Source organism: Meriones unguiculatus, chromosome 17 (genome assembly GCF_030254825.1).
Source record: "Meriones unguiculatus strain TT.TT164.6M chromosome 17, Bangor_MerUng_6.1, whole genome shotgun sequence".
NCBI classification, from domain to species: Eukaryota; Metazoa; Chordata; class Mammalia; order Rodentia; family Muridae; genus Meriones; species Meriones unguiculatus.
The window spans coordinates 22,338,785-22,361,066 of NC_083364.1; the positions used below are offsets into that span (position 1 = coordinate 22,338,785).

Here is a 22,282-nt window from a genome sequence, read left to right on the forward strand (position 1 = left end):
CTTTGCCTTGATTTCCCTGCTAGGAAAAACATCACAGGTTGGCTAACCCTGAGGCCTGTGTTTGTGATGCTCTATCTTCTGTGAGGGCTAGCAGCTTCTGAGAATCGCCTGCCCTGTAGCACATACAAGCTTCTCCTGCCCGCTAGCTGTGTTTGTCCACTCTTCTCTCGCTCTCTCAGCAGTCTTCTAGTGTTAACCACACCAGGCCTTAAATTCACAGTGTGCCCTCAGCCCCAAGCTCCTGGCACTGTAGGCATGTACCACAGTGCATGGTCCCTTCTCTCCGTCTCTGTTTTTTTATTTTTGTATGTTTTGTGTTTTGCTTGTATGTATTTATGTGAACCACATGCATGCCCGGTTCTGGCACAGGCCAGAAGAGGATGATCTGGAACAGGAGTTACAAATGTTGTGGCTGGTGGGAAACAAACCCAGGTACCCTGTAAGAATGGCAGCTGATCTTTTTTAACATTAGGGGAAAAAAATAAATAAATAGATAGATAGATAGATAGATAAATAAATTAAAAAATATATATACACACACACACACATATATATAATGTATATATATATATGCTTTTTTTTATGTATTTGAGTGTTTTGCTTGCACAGCATATGTGCCTTACACCTAAAGATATCAGAAAAAGGATGAGGTCCTCTAGAGTTGGAGCTGAGGATGGTTGTGAACCACCATGTGGGTTCTGAAAAGTGGACCTAGGTTCTCCTCAGTCAAACACTCATACACAAAAAATCCTTTTTGTTGTTGTTGTTTGTTTGTTTGAGATAGGGTTTCTCTGTGTAGCCCAGGCTATCCTCAAGCTTACAGAGATCCTCCAGCCTCTGCCTGCCAAGTGCTGGGAATAAAGGTGAGAGCCACTACACTCGGCCACATAAAATCTTTACATTTTAAAAATATATTTTTATAGGTTTCTTTTCATTTTGTTTCCTTAAAAAAAAAAAAGGCCAAAACTAACTTTTAGGTAAAGCAGCTGGAAAAAAGAGGGAAGAGAGGAGGAAGAAGACTGGTGACTCCCTCCAGCAGAGGGCCTCGGGAGTTCATGGCAGCAGCAAGGCAGGGAAGATGGCCTCAGTAACCTGCCTACTGCAGAGGCCCAGCTACTCCAGAGCTGAAGGGGCAGAGGGCGGCTACTGAAGAAACCCAATTTCACCACCTGTGTTCAGCAAAGAGGCTAGAGAGAGGGCCCCAATGGCTTCTTCAGGGGGAAGACAGAGTTCAGTCCCACAGAAGGCCCCTGAGTGGGAACGTGAGACAGTGTCCCATTAGGTATGCTAATACCAAGCCAGGCTGGCGAGGGAGGCCAGCCACTACCATGAGCTGCAATGATAGGCGTATCGGGAAGGAGGGGAAGGTGAGGGGCAAGCCAGATCATTTCTGTACCAGTTTGAACATATGCATTGTTGTAAAACAAATTTTACTTGCTAGAACTTGGTAGAATCTACAAATCAAGTTTTAGCCTTTGCAGCTGGTGGTTGCCCCCATTTGATGCGTCCTGAACTAGACCTGGTAACTCTTCACAGTGTCCTCTGTTCAGGTCTTGACTCTGAATCCTAGCAAAATCAGCCTTGATGGCTTATTTTAGGCTAGTACTTTCCATTCTGAATCTGTCTGGTTGGAGATCGCAGCTGTGTCTATTTGGGATTCCACCCAGCAGAGGGCACACTGCAAGAAATCTTGGTGCAAGGGGATGGGTTATTTCTAGGATGGCACTGCTCATTCCTACCCAGGGCCATTGGCTCTCACATTCTGCCTTAAAACTTTGACTTCAAAGCTCAGGCCCATGGCAGAGATAGTATTTTAGGGAAAAGAGGAAGACTAGAAGAACTGGCTAGGGAATTAAACAATGGCATGAAGATGTTCAGGAACCACGGAGAACCGTGGGAGAATCCTATATGGCATAGGTGTATATATGATTGTATAGGTATATATATGATTGTAGGTGTCCATTCAGCCCTTACTTAGCATATTATCTGGCAGGCAGGCATGTCTTTTTAATCAAAGTGGTGCACTTGCCTGTAATCCCAGCACTCGGGAGGCAGAGGCAGGTGGATCTCAGTGAGTTCTAGCCTGGTGTACAAAGCAAGTCCAGCACAGCTAAGGGCACACAGAGAAACCCTGTCTCAAACACAAACAAACAAACAAACGAATGAATTCAAGGCATGTATTAATAGACTTAAAATATTAGCAAAAATTCTCTGTATACAGTAGTTAATTTGTTGGTAATACTAGTTGAGTCAGAGATAGTTGTCCTATGGTATTCTCAGAGAACTGGTTCTAGGACTCCCTGTGGATACGAAAGGTCTATAGCCTTCTTATAAAATGGAGTATTGTTTTTGATAAGTAACTTTCTTATATGCTCCTTGTATACCTTAGATCATCTCTAGATCACTGTAACACCATATAAATTAAATGCTACACAAGTAGTTGTTATACTGTCCTGTATCAATTGATGTGATAAAGCTGGGCATTGAGGCACTTTAATTGAGTACTTGATCTTAGTACCTGGTAGGTAGAGGCTGGCAGTTCTCTGTGAGTTAAAGGGCAGCTTGGTCTGCAGAGTTCCAGGACAGGCAAGCTACGAAGTGAGATCCTGTCTCAAAATCAAAAACAACAGCGAACTGTTGTGGTAATGCACACTTGTAATGTAACACTCCAGGGTTGGAGGCAGGAGAAGTCATCTGTAGTCACTGTAGGGCTAGGCTGGTATATATAGTGAGTTTAAGGACTGCTTGGACTATATATGTATAGCTAGACTTTATCTCAAACAAAAATGTTTATATATAATCTATAGACAGTTTTACCCTCTGAAGTAGAACCTATAAAGAGCTACTACCTGCATTTCTGATGTTTTTTTTTGTTTGTTTGTTTTGTTTTGTTTTTGGGAAGACTCAAAAATCTTGTTTTCCTAAAGAATATGCTAGATGTAGTGGTGCACTGGGAGCCAAAGACAAGCTGCTATGAGTTTGAGGCCAGCTCGGGCTACTTAGTGAAATCTTATTTAAAATCAAAGATTTTATCTGTAAATAGCTTGTTGTACAGGAAGTTTTCCTTTTGTCTTTGTCTCGCTCAGCTTTGCCTATCAAATCCGAGGTGTTCTTGAACAGCCCTCAGGGCTGTGTTGTGTTACCTGCGTTTCAACTTCCTCTTTCATCAGTTCCTCTTTGGCTTGCTTTCCTTCCTTACAGTGCTAGGACAGGTAATGCTGCCCAGCTGGGAGTCCTGTGCCCACTGGAGTGGAGTGGGTCTCTCAGCCCAGGCAGAGGCCCCCAGATAGCTTGGCAACTTTTCAACAAGTCTAGTGAAGGTCTGGAGATTGGTCAGTGGCGTGAGGCCCGGGCCTGGCAGGGCATGCTTTGCAGCTCCAGCTGATGTGTTCAGAGGGTTCTGGCTGAGGACAGCCATGTGTACTTTTAGTTGTAGCTCCTTGGCTCCTGTAGAGAATGCCAGTGGCAGGGAGTGGCCACAGGCTCCTTCTAAAAAGTGACAGTCTATGACAGATCCTGCTTCCTTCCCACCTGCACTTTGGCTCTGAAAGCACTGTCTGTGCTGTGGTGGTGTTTGTACTCATTCTCAGGCTGTTCCTTCCTACTTTGTCCTTGTTTTGTAGATGAGGGTTGAGGGTATGAGAGGTTATGACCACACATGCCCTGTGTTTGTTGCCGGAGCAGGTTTTAAATAAGCCTGTGGGAAGTCCCAATTTTCTGTCAGAAAAGGTTGGGGACAGTTGAGGGAAAAGGGGCAGCTATAAGGACCAGCCAGCTATGTAAGGCTTGTCTCCGCTGTCATCCTGTCTCCCAGATGCAGTTCTCCAGCTCAGTCTTGAGTGGTGTCCTTCTTTTTACAGATCCCAGAGATTATCCACTTCTGCTGTGACTTCCTCATGTCCTGGGTAGATGAGGAGAACATCCTTGATGTCTACCACCTGGCAGAGGTCTTTGACCTGAACCGTCTGACCCAACAGCTAGATGCCTACATCCTCAAAAATTTTGTGGCCTTCTCAAGAACTGACAAGTACCGCCAGCTGCCCTTGGAGAAGGTCTACTCCCTCCTCAGCAGCAATCGCCTGGAGGTCTCCTGTGAGACTGAGGTGTATGAAGGAGCCTTGCTCTACCATTATCCCCTGGAGCAAGTACAGGCTGACCAGATCTCACTGCACGAGCCCCCCAAGCTCCTAGAGACTGTGCGGTTTCCCCTGATGGAAGCTGAGGCCCTCCAGCGTTTGCACGACAAGCTTGGGCCTAGCCCACTGAGGGAGACAGTGGCCAGTGCCCTTATGTACCACAGGAATGAGAGCCTGCAGCCCAGCCTTCAAGGCCCACACACAGAGCTGCGCTCAGACTTCCAGTGTGTTGTGGGCTTTGGAGGCATTCACTCCACACCATCCACAATCCTCAGTGACCAGGCTAAGTACCTGAATCCCCTCCTGGGAGAGTGGAAGCACTTCACTGCTTCTCTGGCTCCTCGAATGTCCAACCAGGGCATTGCAGTTCTCAACAACTTCGTGTACTTGATCGGAGGGGATAATAATGTCCAAGGATTCCGAGCTGAGTCCCGGTGCTGGAGGTAGGAAAGGGCACTTATCGCCATCGCCTTTGTCATTAGACTGCTCCATGGTGCGGGAGTTGTGGGTTATGTGGGCTGTTGAGGAGACACGTTATCAAGGGTGTGTCACTATAGGCCTGGTTCCTTCAGCTGCCTTTTACATGAGTTACAGCTTTTCTGGGGGGATACCTGTTTCACATAACAAAGTTCAGATGATTTCAGAGGAAGTGGACCACAGTGAAATAAGGAAAAGGGGCATCAAAATTGCCTTCTTGCCCTCTGTCCCTGCTATTCAGAAACCTGAAGCCCAGCCACCTATCCTTTTGTGTCATTATTCAGTAAGGAGATGGGGAGTGTTGTGTGGGCTGGGGTAGCTGTTCTTGCCATCTTCAGCCTACCTCTTCAGTATCTTTTTTTCAGTTTCCTTTCTGGTCTCTGCTCCTTTTCTCCAAATTGCCAGCCAGGATGTCTTCCAGATGTTGCCTGCTGGAGCCCACATCCGAGTACAGAGGAGTAGGGAAGACCAGGAAGCATCATTGAACCTTCACTCAGTTCCCCCTTTGCCCTGTAGTCAGACGAGTACGTACTCAGTAGATACTCTTGTGAGGAGGCAGTTTTTCTTGAGGGGGTTTTGCGGATTGTTTTCATCTGTAGGTTGCTTCTAGCTGTGGTCCCAGAGATCTGTTTCTTTGGACAGAAGAAGAGACACTAGTTCAAGTCTCCAATGGCCTCAGCTACCAGTGGATTTTGAGGGGCCTCTTTATCATAACCTTGGTGCATTTTTTTGCATGTGGGAACCCCTGCCATCCCTGGTCCCCACCACAAGCTAAGTTGATGTTGAAGAGGGCAGTTCTGTGCTGGGTGCTGATGCTATTCATTGTGATATTCAAGTTCTGTCTTTGGCTGTCACGGTGAAGCTGGACTCTGGCCTGACCCTGCCACATGAGTTAAGCAAGCGTGGTGATACTGACCAGGAAGAAAACAGCCTTTTCTTGGTCATTTCTGATCTGGCCCTAGGAAGCAGTCACCTTTGGTAAACTGGTGAGACTTAAACCTGCCTATAACACATTGTGATTAGATAGATGGTTGGAATGGAGAGCTCAGAAAGAAGGAAATGACTCACTTCCTCTCTAACTGAGTCCTGTCTCCAGTGAGTAGGGATGAATTTGGTTTTCCTCAGGTCAAGCCTGAGGGCTCTTCTTCCAGCTGTTGGGCTGGAGTCATCCTGCCTTAGCCAGTCAGAGCTGCAAACTCCAGAGCACTGACAGCTGGGAGCCGAACTTGGATCATGACAGGTGGGATCAAAGGAACAGAAATATATAAGGTTGGCGGTGTCAACTAGGGCCAGGGCCTGCCTGCCAGCTGACAGGGTGCCTGTCATTTCTACAGAATGAAAGCTTCCTTTACTTCCTAGCCATCTCAAACCTTGCAAAGCTGGGGGTGCAGCTCAGTGTTGCATGCTTCCCTAGTATGTATAAGGTCCCAGCTTCCACCCCAGCACTTTTGTGGGGGGGTTTTTTTGGGGGGGGGCTGTCAAACTTTCACTAGCTGAGTAATGAGAATGACCTTGAATTTGTGATCATTCTGCCTTCATCTCCCAATTGCTGGGATATCACAGTAACTGAATCCCTGAAGTTGTGTTTGCTTCTTTTTCCTTTTCACAGTTCACCGGATTTAAAATTTATAAGCTCTTAGACTATCAGGAAACAGTATTTTACAGTAAATAAGGTTTTGCAATCTGAGGAGGCAGTGTTTAGCAGGTATGACCTAGAGCTCTGTGTAGAAACTGAAAGAAATTGTCTTGTGAAACACACTGATTGTCTTTGTTTCCCCTGGTACTTTTTTTTCTTTGCATTCATATATACAAATATATTGGCTCTACAACATCTAAAGCAACTAGTTGATAAGAGAGAACATTATTTTCTGCACACTTTGAGAAGCTTAAAACCCAAGATCATACAGTATGTGGAGTGTACCCATTGGTTTGTCCTCCGTGAGGGCACATGGCCATGGACCAGCACTGAACCTGGTGTCACATCGTGGCCTGGGACACGGAAGGGAGAGACCAGGGATCCAGAGTCACACAGTTTTGTTTTTGTGTTTATTAAAGACAGAGTCTTAACAACAACAACAAATCGAACAAAAAGAAAAAGAAAAAGCAGGGTGGTGGTGGTGTACTCCTTTAATTTCGGCATTCAGGAGGCAGAAGCAGGTGGATCTCTGAGTTTGAGGCCAGCCTGGTCTACAGAGCGAGTTCCAGGGCAGCCAGGGCTACACAAAGAATATCTCAAAAAACAAAACCAAACAAACAAACAAAGGTGGGGTCTTATTCTGCAATCGCGGCTGGCCCATAAATCTGCATAAACCATGTCCTCCTGCCTCTGCTTGCCTAATGCTAGGATAGGAGTTATGTGCAACTGAAACAGGCTTCTCAATGACCCAGGCAGGTCCATAATACCTCCCCAAACTGCCAAGCTGAGGACCAGGCCTATCTGGTCACTGTGACTATGATGACACACCGTAGCCAAAAGCACGCTGGGGAAGAGTTTATTTCACTCATAGTTCCATATAACAGTTCATCATCGAAAGTGAGAGCAGGAACTGAGTAGGACAGGAGCATGGAGGTAGGAACTGCTTCAGAGGCTGTGGAGGAGAGTTGCTTACTGGCTAGCTTCCTATGGTTTGCTCAGCATGGTTCCTGTCATGTACAATGGGCTGAGTCCTTCAACATCAGCACTAATTAAGAAAATGCCCTGCAGGCTCGTCTACAGCCTGATCTTAGGGAGACATTTCTCAGTTGAGGAAGCCTCACCGATGACTCTGCCTTGTGTATGGTAGGCAGCACAAGGCCTGGAATCTTTGCTGCTTAAGAGGCTGAGGCAGAAGGATTATCAGTTCAGGATTTGCCTGGGCTACTGAGTGAGTTCAGATTCAGCCTGGGGAACTTAGTGAGACACTGTCACCAAACAGTGAAAACAGGGCTGAGCCTAGCTAGTGTGGTGGTGCATACCTTTAATCACTTCCCGGCCAGCCTTGGCCACGTAGCATAGCCACATCCTGGCCAGTCAGTCTTCACAGTAAGGCCTCATTTCAAACAAAAAAGGAACGGTGGGCCGGGGGTGGTATAGCCCAGGGATAGAAGCTTGATGGTAGGCACAGATCTATAGGTTTAGTCCCTGGTACCTCAGTGTGTACACCACCACGCCACTAACAGTTATGGAAATACTGAAAAAACAAACCAAACAAACAAGACCACCAGATCATGTTTGAACCTAGATTTTACCTCTCAATTTATAATAATTTGGCAGTTCAAGTATGTGAATTAAAATTATCATCTTAGAAAAATTTGGCTGCTATAACAAATACAAGTAGGTAGCTTACATACCAAACTGCTGTTTCTCATAATGTCGGTTCTGGAAGGTCAGCTGATTGAGTCTGTTGAGGACCCTTTCTCGCTGTGCCCCCACATAGTAGAGAGAGAGTTCTCGTCTCTTCCCGTTTTGTTTGTTTGTTTGTTTGTTTTTTTAATGGTTTTTATAAACAGTTTCTCTATGTAGCCCTGGCTGTCCTGGAACTCACTCTGTAGCCCAGGCTGCCTTCAGACTCACAGACATCTACCTACTTCTGCCTTCCCGAGTGCTGGGATCACAGGCGTGTGCCATTGCACCTGGCTTCATCTCTTCTTAATAGGCACTAATTCTATCCTGAGCTCTTCATCCACAAGACCTAATTATGTCCCAGAGTGCTGTCAAAGTGGATTTGATGGCTTTCACATGGATTTTTTTGGAACACAGACATTCAGTCCATAGTACTGTTAGATGAATTACCGTTACATGTACTACTGAATTTTGGCTGGGAAGATGGCTTAGTCTGTGAAGAGCTTGCTTCACAACCATGAGGACTTTCATTCAGATCCCGTAAGACAGTCCGGATGTGGCAGTGCTCATCTAGAACCCCAGTATGTGGCAGGAGGGGCCTGCGGGCCTGCGGGCCAGCCAGTGCAGCCAGAAATGAGCTCCAGGTTTGGTGAGAGACTTACAGAATACAAGGTGGAAAGTGATAGAAGAAGACACTAGACATTGACCTTTGTTTTCAAAAACATCTGTTTAGTGTGTGAGTGTGCACGGGCCATAGCGCTTAGATTAGAGACCAGAGGACAACTTGTAGGAGTTTGTTTTCTCCTTCCACCCTGCTGGTTCCAGGGGTAGAACTCAAATCATCAGGCTTGGCAGAAAGCACCTTTATTCACAGAGACATTTTTTCCAGCACTTGAAGCTTATTTTTAACTAGGAAAAATATTACTTAACAAAATCTATTCTGACTAAAAAAAAAAAAAAAAACTAAAACCAGGTGTAGTGCACACCTGTAATTCTAGTATTTGGGAGGTGGAGACAGGAGGGCCAGACTATCTAGGGAGTTTGAGTCCAGCCTGAGACCCTGTGTTAAAATAAAGAAACAAACACTCGAGACCAGTGATATGGCTCAGTAGGTAAAGGTTCTTGCCACATAAGACTGGCAGTCTGTATTCAATTCCTGGAAGCCATTCAAAAATGGAAGGAACAGACTTCACACAGTTGTCCTCTGGCCTTCCCATGCAGGCCGTGGCATGCATTGTCATCAGGAACACACAAACATAATACAAACAAAAACAAAGTAGAAGATGGCGTCAGCAAAGAGGAGCTCGGCCAGCTGACCATGGTCATGGATGCCTGGAATCCTAGTGCTTGGGGCACTGAGGCAGGAGGATTGGGGTATAAAGGCCTGCTTGGTCTACTTAGCAAGTTCCGTGCCAGTCTTAGTTATGACTAAGACCTTGTGAGTGGGGAAGAACCTATAGTTTCAGTGTGTGTGTTTCCTTAAGCCTAAAGCAACAAGATCCCAGGAAATTCAGCCTAAGAAGCTGAGGCTGAGCCAGGTGTGGTGGTGCACACCTATAACGCCAGCACTCGGGAGGAAGAGGCAGGTGGATCTCTGGGAGGATTTCCACAGAGAAATCTCGTCTCAAAGAAAGAAAGAAAGAGAGAGAGAGAGAGAGAGAGAGAGAGAGAGAGAGAGAGAGAGAGAAAGAAAAAAAAAGAAACTGAGGCTGAAGACTGGAGAGAGTCAGGTGCAAAGCTCCAGAGAGCGTTCTTTAACTGTGGTGGGGAAGCAGAGTCTGACGTGGCTGAACTGAAAACAGGGAGGAGAATGGACAGGCATAAAGAAGGCCAGTGTACAGGAAAGGCAGCAGACAGCTCCATCTACCCAGATGGCAGGTTTGTCAGTCTGCTTCGTGAGACCCTGGCTCAGTTTTTCAAAAGGTAGTACTGGAGAGATCGCTCAGATGTTAAAAGAACTTAATGCTCTCCCAGAGGACCTGGGTTTGGTTCCCAGCACCTGTAAGTTGGCTCACAAACATTTTTAATGGAATCCAATGCCCTCCTCTATCATTTAGGCATCTATGCAAATAGAGTACTTATACATAAAATACATAAGTATTTAAATTTTTTTAAGGTAAAAAGAGGGCTGGGAATGTAGCTTTGTTTTAGAACACTTGCCTAGAGTCCATAGTGTGGCAAAGAAGACAGAAAATGAGGACGGACTCAGGCTCTGGAGGGACTCGGGTGTGGGCTCGGGTGTTTCAGACTATAGAGCATGGGTTTTGCTGGTGTTGTTGGGAGCAGAAGGACATGGGGAATGCAGGGCTCTATTGAGGCCAGCTAAGTCAACTTCCAGGTCGATCTGAAATACAGTAGAGACCAGCAGGTGACAGGTGGAATGCTGCGTCACTGAGAATGCCCTGGTGGGGAGAGGAAGCCTTGTTTGGGCGAAAGTGAGTAAGAGGCGTAACAAAAGGGCTGACTGAGGTTGGGCAGCAGTGACAGGCTGGCTCTGCAAGCCTGGATGCTGAGAGTAGCATAGCATGGCTGGAATCAGGACAGTCATCTGTAGTAACAGTGCTTGAGAGTGCTGCTCTCAGCAATGGATTAAAAAAGGTGCATGTCCCTCCCTTCCTGCCTCAGACCCTTTCCCCCCATGGATCTCCTGCCTGATTATTCCCAGGCTAGACCAAGCCCAGCAGCCTTCCTGCTCCTGAACAGAATCCTCTTGGCTTCGTGTAGTCAGCATCATCTTTTTCCTTCAGTGGGTTCTATTTCCTTTAGTGGGGTTCCCTGGAATCTGCCAGGATCCTGCCCTCTGGTGACCAGAAGTTAAGGTGAGAGTTGACTGCCCATTTTGGCAGGGATACCCCGAGGGTGTGGGGTGGATAAGACTTCCCTAACTGGGCTGAGGGGAACTTAGGACTGTAGTAAGAACAGGGTGCACAGGGTGGAGGAGGCTGGAGTAGCCATCTGGGTGAGTCACTGTAATTTTGGCCTTCCTGTACACAGTTGAGAGGAAGGTGGCCGTAGAAACACCTGTTGGGCAGCCTGTGGTGGGTGTTGGTATAGATACCCACCCTATCGGCTGTACCTATAAGGTTCCTGGCTGCATTTCTAGGCCATGTTGTAAGTACCCTGTGTTCCACGCGTCTGCTGTCATGGCTCTGGATCAGCAGGTCCTAACTGCCAGGATGGAGGATGCTCAGACAAGGCTGCAGCAAAGAAGTGGGGAGTAGGAAGTATAGGCCTGAAAGGCAAGTTGCTCTCCTAGTCAGTGACATACTGTCTGCATGTCCTTTGAAGGTATGACCCAAGGCACAACCGCTGGTTCCAGATCCAGTCCTTGCAGCAGGAACATGCAGACCTGTGTGTGTGTGTCGTAGGGAAGTACATCTATGCTGTGGCTGGCCGTGACTACCACAATGACCTGAATGCTGTGGAGCGCTATGACCCTGCCACCAACTCCTGGGACTATGTGGCCCCACTCAAGAGGGAGGTAAGGAAGCCTTCCGATAGGCACCCCTCAGGTTTCTTCCTGTGGGTTGTACTCTGAGGCCCAGGTGTCAAGGCTGGTCCTGGTCCGGGGTCAGGGAGTCAGGCCTGGTAGGCAGAGGCCTTGTCTATCCCAGGACCCTGTATGGAATGTATTGGAGGGCGTATCAGGAGGCATTGCATTCAGCATTCCGATTTCATTCTTCAGACCATTGCCCCTTGAGAGTTTTCTGTGGTAAGAGTGCTACTCACCTTGTCCCCTTATCTATTACTGACACAAGCTGGAAGATTTCCAGATATTTCAAAACATGGGGACTCCAAGAGACTGGAGGGCAGCCTGACTCACAGGTCTTTCAGATTCCTCTACAGGAGCGCAGAGCCGCTGGACCTTCCAGCGGCCACAAGATAATTTGGAGGTTTTATCTTTATTAAAGACAGTAATAATCATATGCATAAAGCATAGTACTTAGTTTAGTCCAGTTTAGAGATATTTAAAATTATGTATATTTAAATTATATTATGTATATTTAATGATGTATATTTAAAATTATGCGAAGATAAGCTTTTCTTTTTTTCTTATTGGTTTTTTGAGACAGGGTTTCTCTGTGTAGCCTTGGCTATCTTAGAACTCACTCTGTAGACCAGGCTGGCCTCAAACTCACAGAGATCCGGCTGCCTTTGCCTCCCAAGTGCTGGGGTTAAAGATGTCCACCACCACTGCCTGGCTGCAAAGGTAATGCTCTATGAGAGTGCTTCTTATTCTTTTTATGTCCTAGCCCCAAACCATCTGTGGATCCTGAGGCAAGAAATAGGTCTTGAGCCAGGCGTAGTGACACATACCTATAATCTTAGCACTGGGAAGCAGAGGCAAGTGTATCTCTGTGAGTTTGAGACCAACCGAGTCTACAAAGCAAGTCCAGGACAGTCAAGGCTACACAGAGAAACCCTACCCCCCCCAAAAAAAAAAAAAGACTAACCTAAGTGGATTGGGATGGGGATCCTCTGCCCAAGTCACAGCAGAACAGGCACCCAGCCATGCTGTGCTAGACCTTGCTCTTCAGCTTCTTTGCAGGGAAGGAAGCCCTGCCCAGTTCTGGGGAAAGGGGTAGATTCTGCATGGAGTGTCTGGGATCTTTTGAGGTCTTGTAGATTCTATTCCAGGAGTTTGGGTAAGGGCTTGACCTCTGTCTGAGACTGTGGGCAGAGCTGCACATCTTCATCTTGGCCACAGAGGAGCAGTCTTGAGCTTCACGCAACTTACTTCGGCAACTAGTAGCTTTCATTCCTTCAGGCATGTGGTCACCTCTTCTATTAACCAGCTCCTGTGTACTAAATCACGGAGATGCAGTGGAGACAAATGACAAACCCTCCTCCACCAAGTGGGTTGCAAAAGAGGCTCATTAATCACCCAGAAACCACTGAAGTAGTTACAATTACAACAAATAGATGAAGGAAATGAGGAAGGCTGAAGTGGAGGAATCAGGACTTTGAAGGATGAGGTGGAGATGTGTTATTTGGAAAGTGTCTATCTGACTGTCGGAGCAAGGCCTGAAAAAAAATTAGCCATTTTCAGAGGACCTCCCAGGACAGGGGGTTACTAATCTGTTTTGAGAGGGACAGGCTTGAAGACTCCTTGTGAAGAGCAGAAAGCCTAGGGAGCCTGAAAATGAGTATGGAGGGCAGTGCTAGGACCTGTGTTAGTCTAGGGCTGGACCAGGCCTGTGGAAGTAGAGGGAAATGCGGGACCTAGGAGTGATTTTGAGGTCACTCAAAGTAGTTCATAGACTTAAATGTAAAACACGACCTTTTAGACAAATGAAACTAAGCCGGAGCCAGATGTGGTGACATGTGCCTGTGATCTCAGTTCTAGGAGACAGGCAAGAACAGCTCAGCAAATTTGAGACCAGCCTTTCTACATGGCCAATTCCAGGGCTTCATAGCAAGACTATCTTTTTAGTTTTTTTTTCCTTCTGGTTTTTTGAGACAGGGTTTTGCTTTGTAGCCTTGGCTGTCCGAGAACTCACTCTGTAGACCAGGCTGGCCTCAAACTCACAGAGATCCACATGTCTCTGCCTCCCTGAGTGCTGGGATCACAGGCGTGCGCCACCACACCCAGCTGCAAGACTCTTACCTTAACCAAAAGGACAAAACAAAAACAGAATACGGACCAGGTGAGTTTTTAAACTTGATGCCAAACACATGAGCCATGAAAAAGAAAAACTGATAAATTGGATCTTTCCAAAACCAAAAACTCTTGCTGGCAAAAGACTTTTAAAAAAGAAAGTGTATTTATTTATTTGTTTGTGTATGGCAGGGGTACCTGTCAATGTCAGAGAACAGCTTTCAGGAATTAGTTCTCACGTTCCACCATATGGATCCTAGTGATCAAACCAGGGTCCTTGGAGTGGGCAGCAGGTACTTTGAGGAACTGAACCATCTCACAAGCTCCACCCCCAAGTTTTTAAAAAAGAGATGTGCAAAAGGAATTACTGAGTAGCAGAAAACACATGTACGCCATGTAATACATGTCTGAACCATAAGAAGGCAAGTCAATCTTTGGGCTGTACACCTTAAACATACCTGTGAGGCTGCTCTGGAGAGAAAGGAAGTGGAAGGGACTTCACTGAGAAGATAGATGACAGATGAACACAGGAGAAAATAGCATTGTTCACTTCCAGGAGATGCACACAAAGCCACGGTGAGTACTGCCTGTCAGGGTGCTGGAGCAGATGTTGGCCATGCTGCACAGGGTCACTTGTGTCTCTTAAACTTTGGCCTTGAGAATGTAAAATAGTATGCTTTCTAGAAGAGTTGAAGCAGCCCCTAGCTGCCTTGAAACTCAGTGCTTGCCATCTTGGGGATTTATCCTGGAGAAATGAAGACTTTTGCCATAGATATTCATAGCCACCTTTTTGGATAATAGCCAGAAACTGTAAACAATTGAGATGTCTTCCAACACGTAAATGGCTAAATAGACGGGTAGAGTCACAGCAATAAAAATGAACTGGAACAGAAAGCCCGTTGTAAAAGGTTCTATTTTCAGACTGGTGAGATGGCACACACCTTTAATCCTAGCACTTGAGAGGCAGAGGCAGGGGGAATCTTTTTGAGTTTGAGGCCAGCCTGGTCTACCTAGAGAGTTCCCAGATAGAAAGGCCTTATTTCAGAACAAAAGAAACCAAAACCTATTCTATTTTATTTGTATGATTTTTGTTTTTGTTTTGTTTGTTTGTTTTTGTATTTTTGAAACAGGGTTTCTCTGCGTAGCCTTGGCTGTCATGTAACTCACTCTGTAGACCAGGCTGACCTAGAACTCATAGAGATCCATCTGTCTTTGCCTCCCAAGCGCTGGGATTAAAGGTGTGCACCACCTCTCCCTGGCTCATGATGTTCTTGAAATGACAGTATTGTAGAAATAAGGGTGGTTGTCAGAAATTAAATACAGAGGTTTGAGCCAGGAGAGAACTGGTTGTGACTATTGTCAACCTAAACTGAATAATAGAGACCAACTCTCTAAAGCCAAGTGTTTGCTTGTTCAGGAGATATGTGTACTATGATGGACTGTAGACAGACATGTCCAAAGTGGGCAAGGGGAGAATATTTATTAAACTCTGAAAGGCTATTCTGTGACATCACTACCCCCCCCCCAATATTTGAGACAGAGACCTATTTAAACAGCTTTAGCACAATAACTGGGCAGGTACAATTTAAACATTTTCTAAGCTTGTCTGGGCTGGATCTGCTCCATCAGGCCACATCCTCTATCTCCATCTTTTCCTTCTCTTCTCTCTCCTCTCCCAGTTGCCCCAGGAACTGAAGCGCTGCCTGCCTGTTTGCACAGCTACAGGCTCCGGTCTTTCTTTATTGGCTAATCATTGATAATAAGGGAGCAAAGTTTACCCATCATTCGGTGTACATAAAAATGTACTTCTGTTGGTTGGATGGCAACCAGACCTTGAGGACCAGTATTTAACATTTGAATACACAGAAGCACCAGAACAACCCCCAGCACACACACACACACACACACACACGATAAAGACAAAGCTACACATGAGCTGTTGGAGAGTAAACTCCTTTGGCCTCAGGTGCTCCTTGCAGGAGTTGTGACTGTGGCTGGAGAGGTCTCCTTTTAGGAAAGACTTCTCTGGAGTTTCTCATAATGGATCTTATTGTCAGCAGCTATGCATAAGGACCTTCCATGGTCTTCCAGCTCCATTTCTGTTTGGTTTTAACATAAGTGTTTATATTTTGGTTCACACTTTAAAGAACAACTAGAAGATGCTAGTGGTGGCAGGAATGTCCGGAGATGACATCAGTATCAGTAACCTGATCAGGATGTTGTAGTACATGAATGCAAACTCTCACTGTTTAGAGAAGCTTCTGGAAGGAAGCAGGGGAGCCTTTAATCTCAAAATTATTCTTTGGAAATAAAGTAACCTCCCCAGACTGCTACCTGTGATGGAAGAAGATTCAAACTTTTGCACGGTCAGCCTGCTGCTCCAGCTCCTCGTGCTACCCATGTGACCTAGTAACCAGTCCCATGACACAGCCCTGGAGTCTCCAGCATTCCACAGAGTTCCTTTCTCCCGAACAGTCAGAGTCTTCTGTTGGCTGTGGGTGTGAGTCAGTAAGACCTAGAGGGGCCAGTGCTGGCATGTGTGGTTGGGTGGTGGGTCACAGTAACACAGCTGCCAAAAGAGGGGTGGGAAGTCCTTGAGTCAAGAGCATTGGACCAATCTCCCTTTCCTGTCACACACACCATCACTGAAGTGAGAGTGTTCTTTATATAGTTGTCCCTTGTAACCCAAACTGGTTAGTTTCAGCATCCCCCAAGGACAGTGAGATGCGTGAGGCTGAAGTTCCTTGGATAAGGTGGTGTAACCGTATTTGTGTAAAACTTACATATCCAGGCCTATACTGTTAAGCCTAATATAGCTACTTGGAAGGTGGATACAGGAAGATCAAAAGTTCAAGGTCAATCTGGGCTACAGAGAGCCAGACTTTTTCTGAACGTAACAAAACAAAAGAAAAACCATGTAGGGGTTGCTGGGTGTGGTGCCCTACTCCTTAAATCCCAGTACTCACGAGGCAGAGCCAGGTGGATCTCTGTGAGTTCTAGGTCAGCCTGGAACTGCGTGAGTTCCAGTACTGGCTAGAACTACACTGTAAGACCCTGTCTTAAAAATCACCAAGAGGGAGGGGAGGAAGGGAAAACTGTGGTTGGGAAATAATATATGAGAGAAGAAAGAAAGAGAAAGAGATATGGGGGCAGGAATGTAAGCCAGTTGGTAGAGTGGCATGAAATATGCATGAAAAGCCCCGCGTTTATTCCTCAGCATGAAGTAAACCTGTTGTCACGCACACACCTCTAATCCTGCCTAACGTTGTGAGATGGAGGCAGAAACAGCAGAGATTCAGGGTCATTCTTGGCTGCATAGTATGTTCTAGGCCAACCTGAGATACATGAGACCCCCTCTCTCATAAAAAAAAATAGAAAGACTGGCAGTATGGCGAAGTGGCAGGATGTTGGCCTTCATTTGCAAGCCCATGTGTTCAGTCTCCTACACATCACTGGGAGCTGGAGAGATGACTCAGCACTTAAGATTGCTCTTCCAGAGGTCGTGAGTTCAATTCCCAGCAACCACATGGTGGCTTACAACCATCTTTAATGGAATCTGATTTAATGAAATCTTCTGGTGTGCATGAAGACGGAGTGTTCATATAACATAAAACAAATAAATAAGTCTTTTTTTTTTTTTAAGTCACCATTGTGTTTCTTATAGTACCTGGTACAATATAAATGATTTCTAAATTTTTTAAAGATTTATTATGTATACAGTGTTCTGCCTCCATGTACACCTGCAGGCCATAAGAGGACACGAGTTCTCATTGTAGATGGTTGGGAGCCACCATATTGTGGCTGGAAATTGAACTCAGGACTTCTGGAAGAACAGCCAGTGCTCTTAACCTCTGAGCCATCTCTCCAGCCCCCTGTAGATTGTTTTATATGGAAGACTGAATCTCTGTACATGTTCAGTACAGAGGCAGTATATTGATTTGAGTATTTTTTGTCTTAGTTTTGGTTGAATCCGGAGCCATGAACCCATGGATAAAGAGAGTCAACCATATTTTATGCTTTGTCTCAATCTTCCTTCCAGCCCACTTTCTGTGGGGGACTATCTGCAGACAGATTTGGAAAGGGTGGCTGTTGGAGAGTTGAAGCCACCAAAGGCAGATCTTTGTTAATGGTTGTATTTCTCTGGCAGCTTGGAGAGTGGGCCTTGATTTTCTTGTTCCTCATTCAGGTGCTTCCTTTAGGGGCAAAGAAACACAAAGATTACATTTAATCTCTGGGTCTGTAGATCACATACCCTGTTAGAAAGAGCTTAGAGGGCAGCAAGTAGGGTGGTTATGGATCTAGTACAACTCCAGTTCGTCAGATGTGGGGAAGCTTGATGGCTGTGTGTTCAGGCAGGGGCAGAGTGGTGGTGGCAGCCTCATAGAGGCTGCCTGACCGCCTTCCTGACTGCCTTCTTGCCCACTCTCTGCCTTTCTTGGTGGCTCCAAACAGGTGTATGCCCACGCAGGCACCACTCTGCAGGGGAAGATGTACATTACCTGTGGCCGCAGAGGAGAGGACTACCTAAAAGAGACGCACTGCTACGACCCAGGAAGCAACACGTGGCATACTCTGGCTGACGGGCCCGTGCGACGTGCCTGGCATGGCATGGCTGCCCTCCATGACAAGCTGTTTGTGATCGGAGGCAGCAACAATGATGCGGGCTACAGGAGGGATGTGCACCAGGTGAGCAGGGCCCAGGCTGCTCTCTTTAGAACTGAGCAGAAGGTCTGGGAGTCCCCTTGTCCCCTCTGGTTTCATGCATGCATGCCTTCCCACTGTACTCACTCGTCACCAGAAGGACACGTGTGTTACACTTGCTGAACCCATACCAACGTATCATCCAAGTTAATGCTGCACATTCTGTATAACGCATCCATATGTCCTCCTAGTGGTCTCACTTGTGCCTTTAGTTAGTGTGTTTTCATCAAGAAGTTAACATACCCACCTTGTAGACCTTCTAACAAAGACTATACAAAGCAGAAGCATTCACACCCTGTACTTGCACTGTTGGTTTTCAGTCTGTCTCTGACTTCCTTCTCGCTCTTCCAAGCCACGTGTCCATTCCTGTACCCCAGCACTCAGAGGCTGAGGTGGTAGGATTGCAAGTGTGAGACCAGCCTGAGCTATGCAGTGAAAAGAAATTAAAGAAACAAATGTGCTTTTCTCGACAGCATTTGTTCCCAGCATTTTCCAGTTTAACACTTAGTCAGTCTCTCTCTCTCTCTCTCTCTCTCTCTCTCTCTCTCTCTCATTAGGAAATCAATTAAATCCAGCATCTCAGGTATGCTAGAGACACTTTCTACCACAGAGTTAATCTGCAGATGTCTCTTTACTTTATATTTTGAGGTAGGGCTTCACTCAGCTGCCTAGGCTGGCCTTGACCTCACTTTGTAGCCACTCTGAGAGTGTGGCTTGGCCACCTGGATTAACACTTTCTCCCATGGGGAGAACCTGACCTGGTGTGTAAATTTCTTATTATTTTTGTCACCAGTCACCACAAACCTAAATAACATGAATTCATTCACACAGTCATCAGTCCTGCAGGCTGACAGACATCCCAGTTTCCTGACTAGCCCGTCGTGGCTGCCCGCCCCGATGGTAACCACTTCATCTTCAAGCAGCAAGGGCAGGCAGAGTCCTCCTTCTCACCCCTTTCTTCTGGCTTCTTCTTTCTTATGTTGAGTTCTTATGTAATTAAAGATGTTTCTTCATTCATGATAGGAGTATATATCTATAGTCTCAAAATAAACTAAAAATATTCTAGCTCAGATGTACACTTAACCAGGGTAGAAAAATAGCTAAGTCCATAAAATGAGCCCAGAGTGTGACTCCCCACAACACACCTTAGAAAATGAGCATGCTGCTTGCTTGTATCCCCAGTGCTGGGACCTGAGGACAGGCAGACTCTGGAGCCTGCTGGCCAGTCTAACCCAAATGCTGAGCTCAGGTCTCAGTGAGAGTGCCTGTCTCAAAAAGCAAGATGGGTGATCTCTGAGGAACATCAGAGGAGGTTGACCTTCGGCCTCTGACCTTAGCCCCCTGACCTACTTAGCAAAATGGGGTGCTATAAACTCTCAAAATGGAGTAGCTGACAAGGGCTGCAGCTTACCCTCTGCCCTGTATCTCATAAGAATTTTAACTCATAAAAATAGTCCAAACTCTTAACTGGTTTCTACCAATTTACAGCAACAGAAAGCTAAAATGTTTTAAGGGAAAGCTTCTTAAATCAGAATTGTCAACTGGCCAGGGTGGCTCTCTCCTGTGCTTTCAGAGCCAGGTGCATCCCTGCAAGTTTGAAGCCATCCTGGTCTCCATGGAGAGTTTCAGGCCTTCCAGTGTTACGTGTTTAGATCCTGTCTCCAAATCAAAACAACAAAAAACTATGTAGTGGGTCTACCCATAACATAAACCTCAAAAGCCTCCTATGACCTTTAATCCCATCTGTCAAGTCAGTTCTGCCATGTAACATAATACACTCAAGGCTCCAGAGCTTAGGATTCCTGGATTGAGAAGCATGGTTTTGTCTGTTGTAGCTAGAACACGGATTTGATTGCTTAGTGAAGCAGATAGGACTTTGAGCCATTGTTACCCAAACCTGTAGCTCTAGCACTTGGGAGCAAAGTAGGAGAATAAGACTTTTTTTTTTTTTTTGCTTTTGTTCTGTTTGTTTATGAAATGGTCTGAATAGACACCCCAACTTGTTGTATAGACCAGGCTAGCCTAGAACTCACAGGGAGCCACTGGCTTCTGCTTCTCAACTGGAGAAGAGGTTTGGGGTTTGGTTTGGTTTTTCGAGACAGTGTTTCTCTGTGTCGTTGTAGTTGTCCTGGCTCTCACTCTGTAGACTAGACTGGGCTTGAACTCACAGAGATGCACCTGCCTCTCTCTCCCAAGTGGTAGGATTAAAGGCATGTGTCACGCCCCCCCTGGCTTGAAGAGATTTAAATGTCTTTTACTACCTGCTCAACTCTTTTCCTGATACGTGAGATGTGCATGCCAGCTTTGCCATACCATCGTTAGCACCAGGTTTCATGATCTCCTCCCCCATGGTTGGAGTTACCAGGTGACATTTTGGTTTTACATTTCTTGGATTAGTAGTAGATTGAGCATTTTCCCCATCTTTTTTTTTGTTTGGTTGGTTTTTGTTTTTTAATTTTATTTTATGTGCGTTAGTGTGAAGGTGTCAGATCCCTTGAAATTGGCATTACAGTTGTGAGCCACCATGTGGTTGCTGGGAATTGAACTCAGGACCTTTGGAAGAGCAGCCAGTGCTGTTAACTGCTGAGCCACCTCTCCAGCCCCCAAGTCCTTGTTCACTGTCTTGGCTGTTTATGAAAAGAAGGTTGGTGGTCATGAGTAGTGCGTAAGTAACTGCTTCACACTCTCCGCATGAGTATGGGTAAGGGTGCTGTGAGGAGAATGATGTCAGGTGGGGTCCATGGCTTCAGTCTTGGCAGCTGGACAGAGCAGCGCCATCCCAGGTGAGCACCCTCCCGTGGGCTACTGTAGACCTGGCCATCGACAGAAGTGCCCTGGAGTGGGCTGGCAACCTGCCCCAGAAGCTTGCTGTGTTGACCTTGGTCTTGGCTTTGCAGGTGGCTTGCTACAGCTGTACGTCCCGGCAGTGGTCATCAGTCTGCCCACTCCCAGCTGGGCATGGTGAACCTGGCATTGCCGTACTAGACAACAGGATATATGTGCTGGGCGGCCGCTCCCACAACCGAGGCACCCGCACAGGCTACGTGCACATCTACGACATGGAGAAGGACTGCTGGGAGGAGGGCCCCCAGCTGAACAACTCCATCTCAGGCCTTGCGGCCTGCGTGCTTACCCTGCCCCGCTCCCTGCTCCGGGAGCCACCCCGAGAGACTCCCAGCCGCAGCCAGGCAGACGCAGATGTGGCCTCTGAGGTGATGAGTGTGTCAGACTGGGAGGAGTTTGACAACTCTAGTGAAGACTAGGTTCTCTCTGCTGTTGAGGACAGTAAAGGCCACGGGGACCTGGATAAAAACACCAGGCCCCAGGGTAGGGGCCTTCCCCAAGCCATCCTAGTTCACCAGCTGCCCTTTTTCCACTTCAACCAGCCAGCTGCTGGCCTTGGCAAGCTCTCTGGCTGTGAATTACATTACAAAGGAAAGTGCTGGGGAAGGGGGTTGCTGTCACCTGAGGAATGACCAGGCCCATCTTCTGTAAACTCTGAAGGACTGGCATCTCTGTTTGGCCTTTTCTTCTTCTTAGTCTGGTCCCTGATGAGTTAAGTAAGGTCCCTCCTTCAAGAGGACCTGGGAGCTAGCAGTCCTAGCCTTGGCCAAAGCTCATGGCTCCCTTCTTTTTGTGAACCACGAGGTCTGGGAAGCAGCTTCAGCTACCTGGAGCCAGGACCTTGAGCAGCTGGGGAGCTATCAAGGGACAGAGGAAACAGCATACCTGGAACTGGTCCTAGTGTTGGAGAGATGCCCCCATTGCTGTGTGTTTCTGACTCAATATTGTTGAAAAATAAAATAAAACATTATGCAAATGGGTGTTTTGTCTAATGTGGTCACAGTCTGGGTTACTTTCTTCTCCAGTCAATGCCCCTGAGTGACATCTAGAGAGGCATAGGTTTCAAGTCAGTCACCCTGGGGGGTGGACTGGGCATGGTAACTGAGGCTGTTCTATACCAAATGGCACCAGGGGTCACTACCCTGTTTCAGAGATGATAAGCTCCCCAAGCTGAAAGGATGGCTCACTTGATGTCTTAAGTCA

At 46.6% G+C, this 22,282-nt stretch overlaps 1 protein-coding gene across 6 annotated transcripts in view; it reads left to right on the plus strand.

Annotated features, from left to right (window-relative positions):
• Positions 1 to 22,057, plus strand: part of Klhl22 (kelch like family member 22) — a 42,130-nt gene extending 20,073 nt beyond the window's left edge. For all 6 annotated transcript variants that reach the window (XM_060370015.1, XM_021653326.2, XM_021653328.2 and 3 more), the window contains 4 exons: positions 3,861 to 4,579; positions 11,224 to 11,416; positions 17,987 to 18,220; positions 21,133 to 22,057. In XM_060370015.1, the coding sequence (XP_060225998.1) occupies positions 3,861 to 4,579; positions 11,224 to 11,416; positions 17,987 to 18,220; positions 21,133 to 21,498 (1,512 nt within the window). In that variant the 3' untranslated portion in view covers positions 21,499 to 22,057. The remainder of the gene's footprint in view (positions 1 to 3,860; positions 4,580 to 11,223; positions 11,417 to 17,986; positions 18,221 to 21,132) is intronic.
• The last annotated feature ends 225 nt before the right edge of the window (positions 22,058 to 22,282 follow it).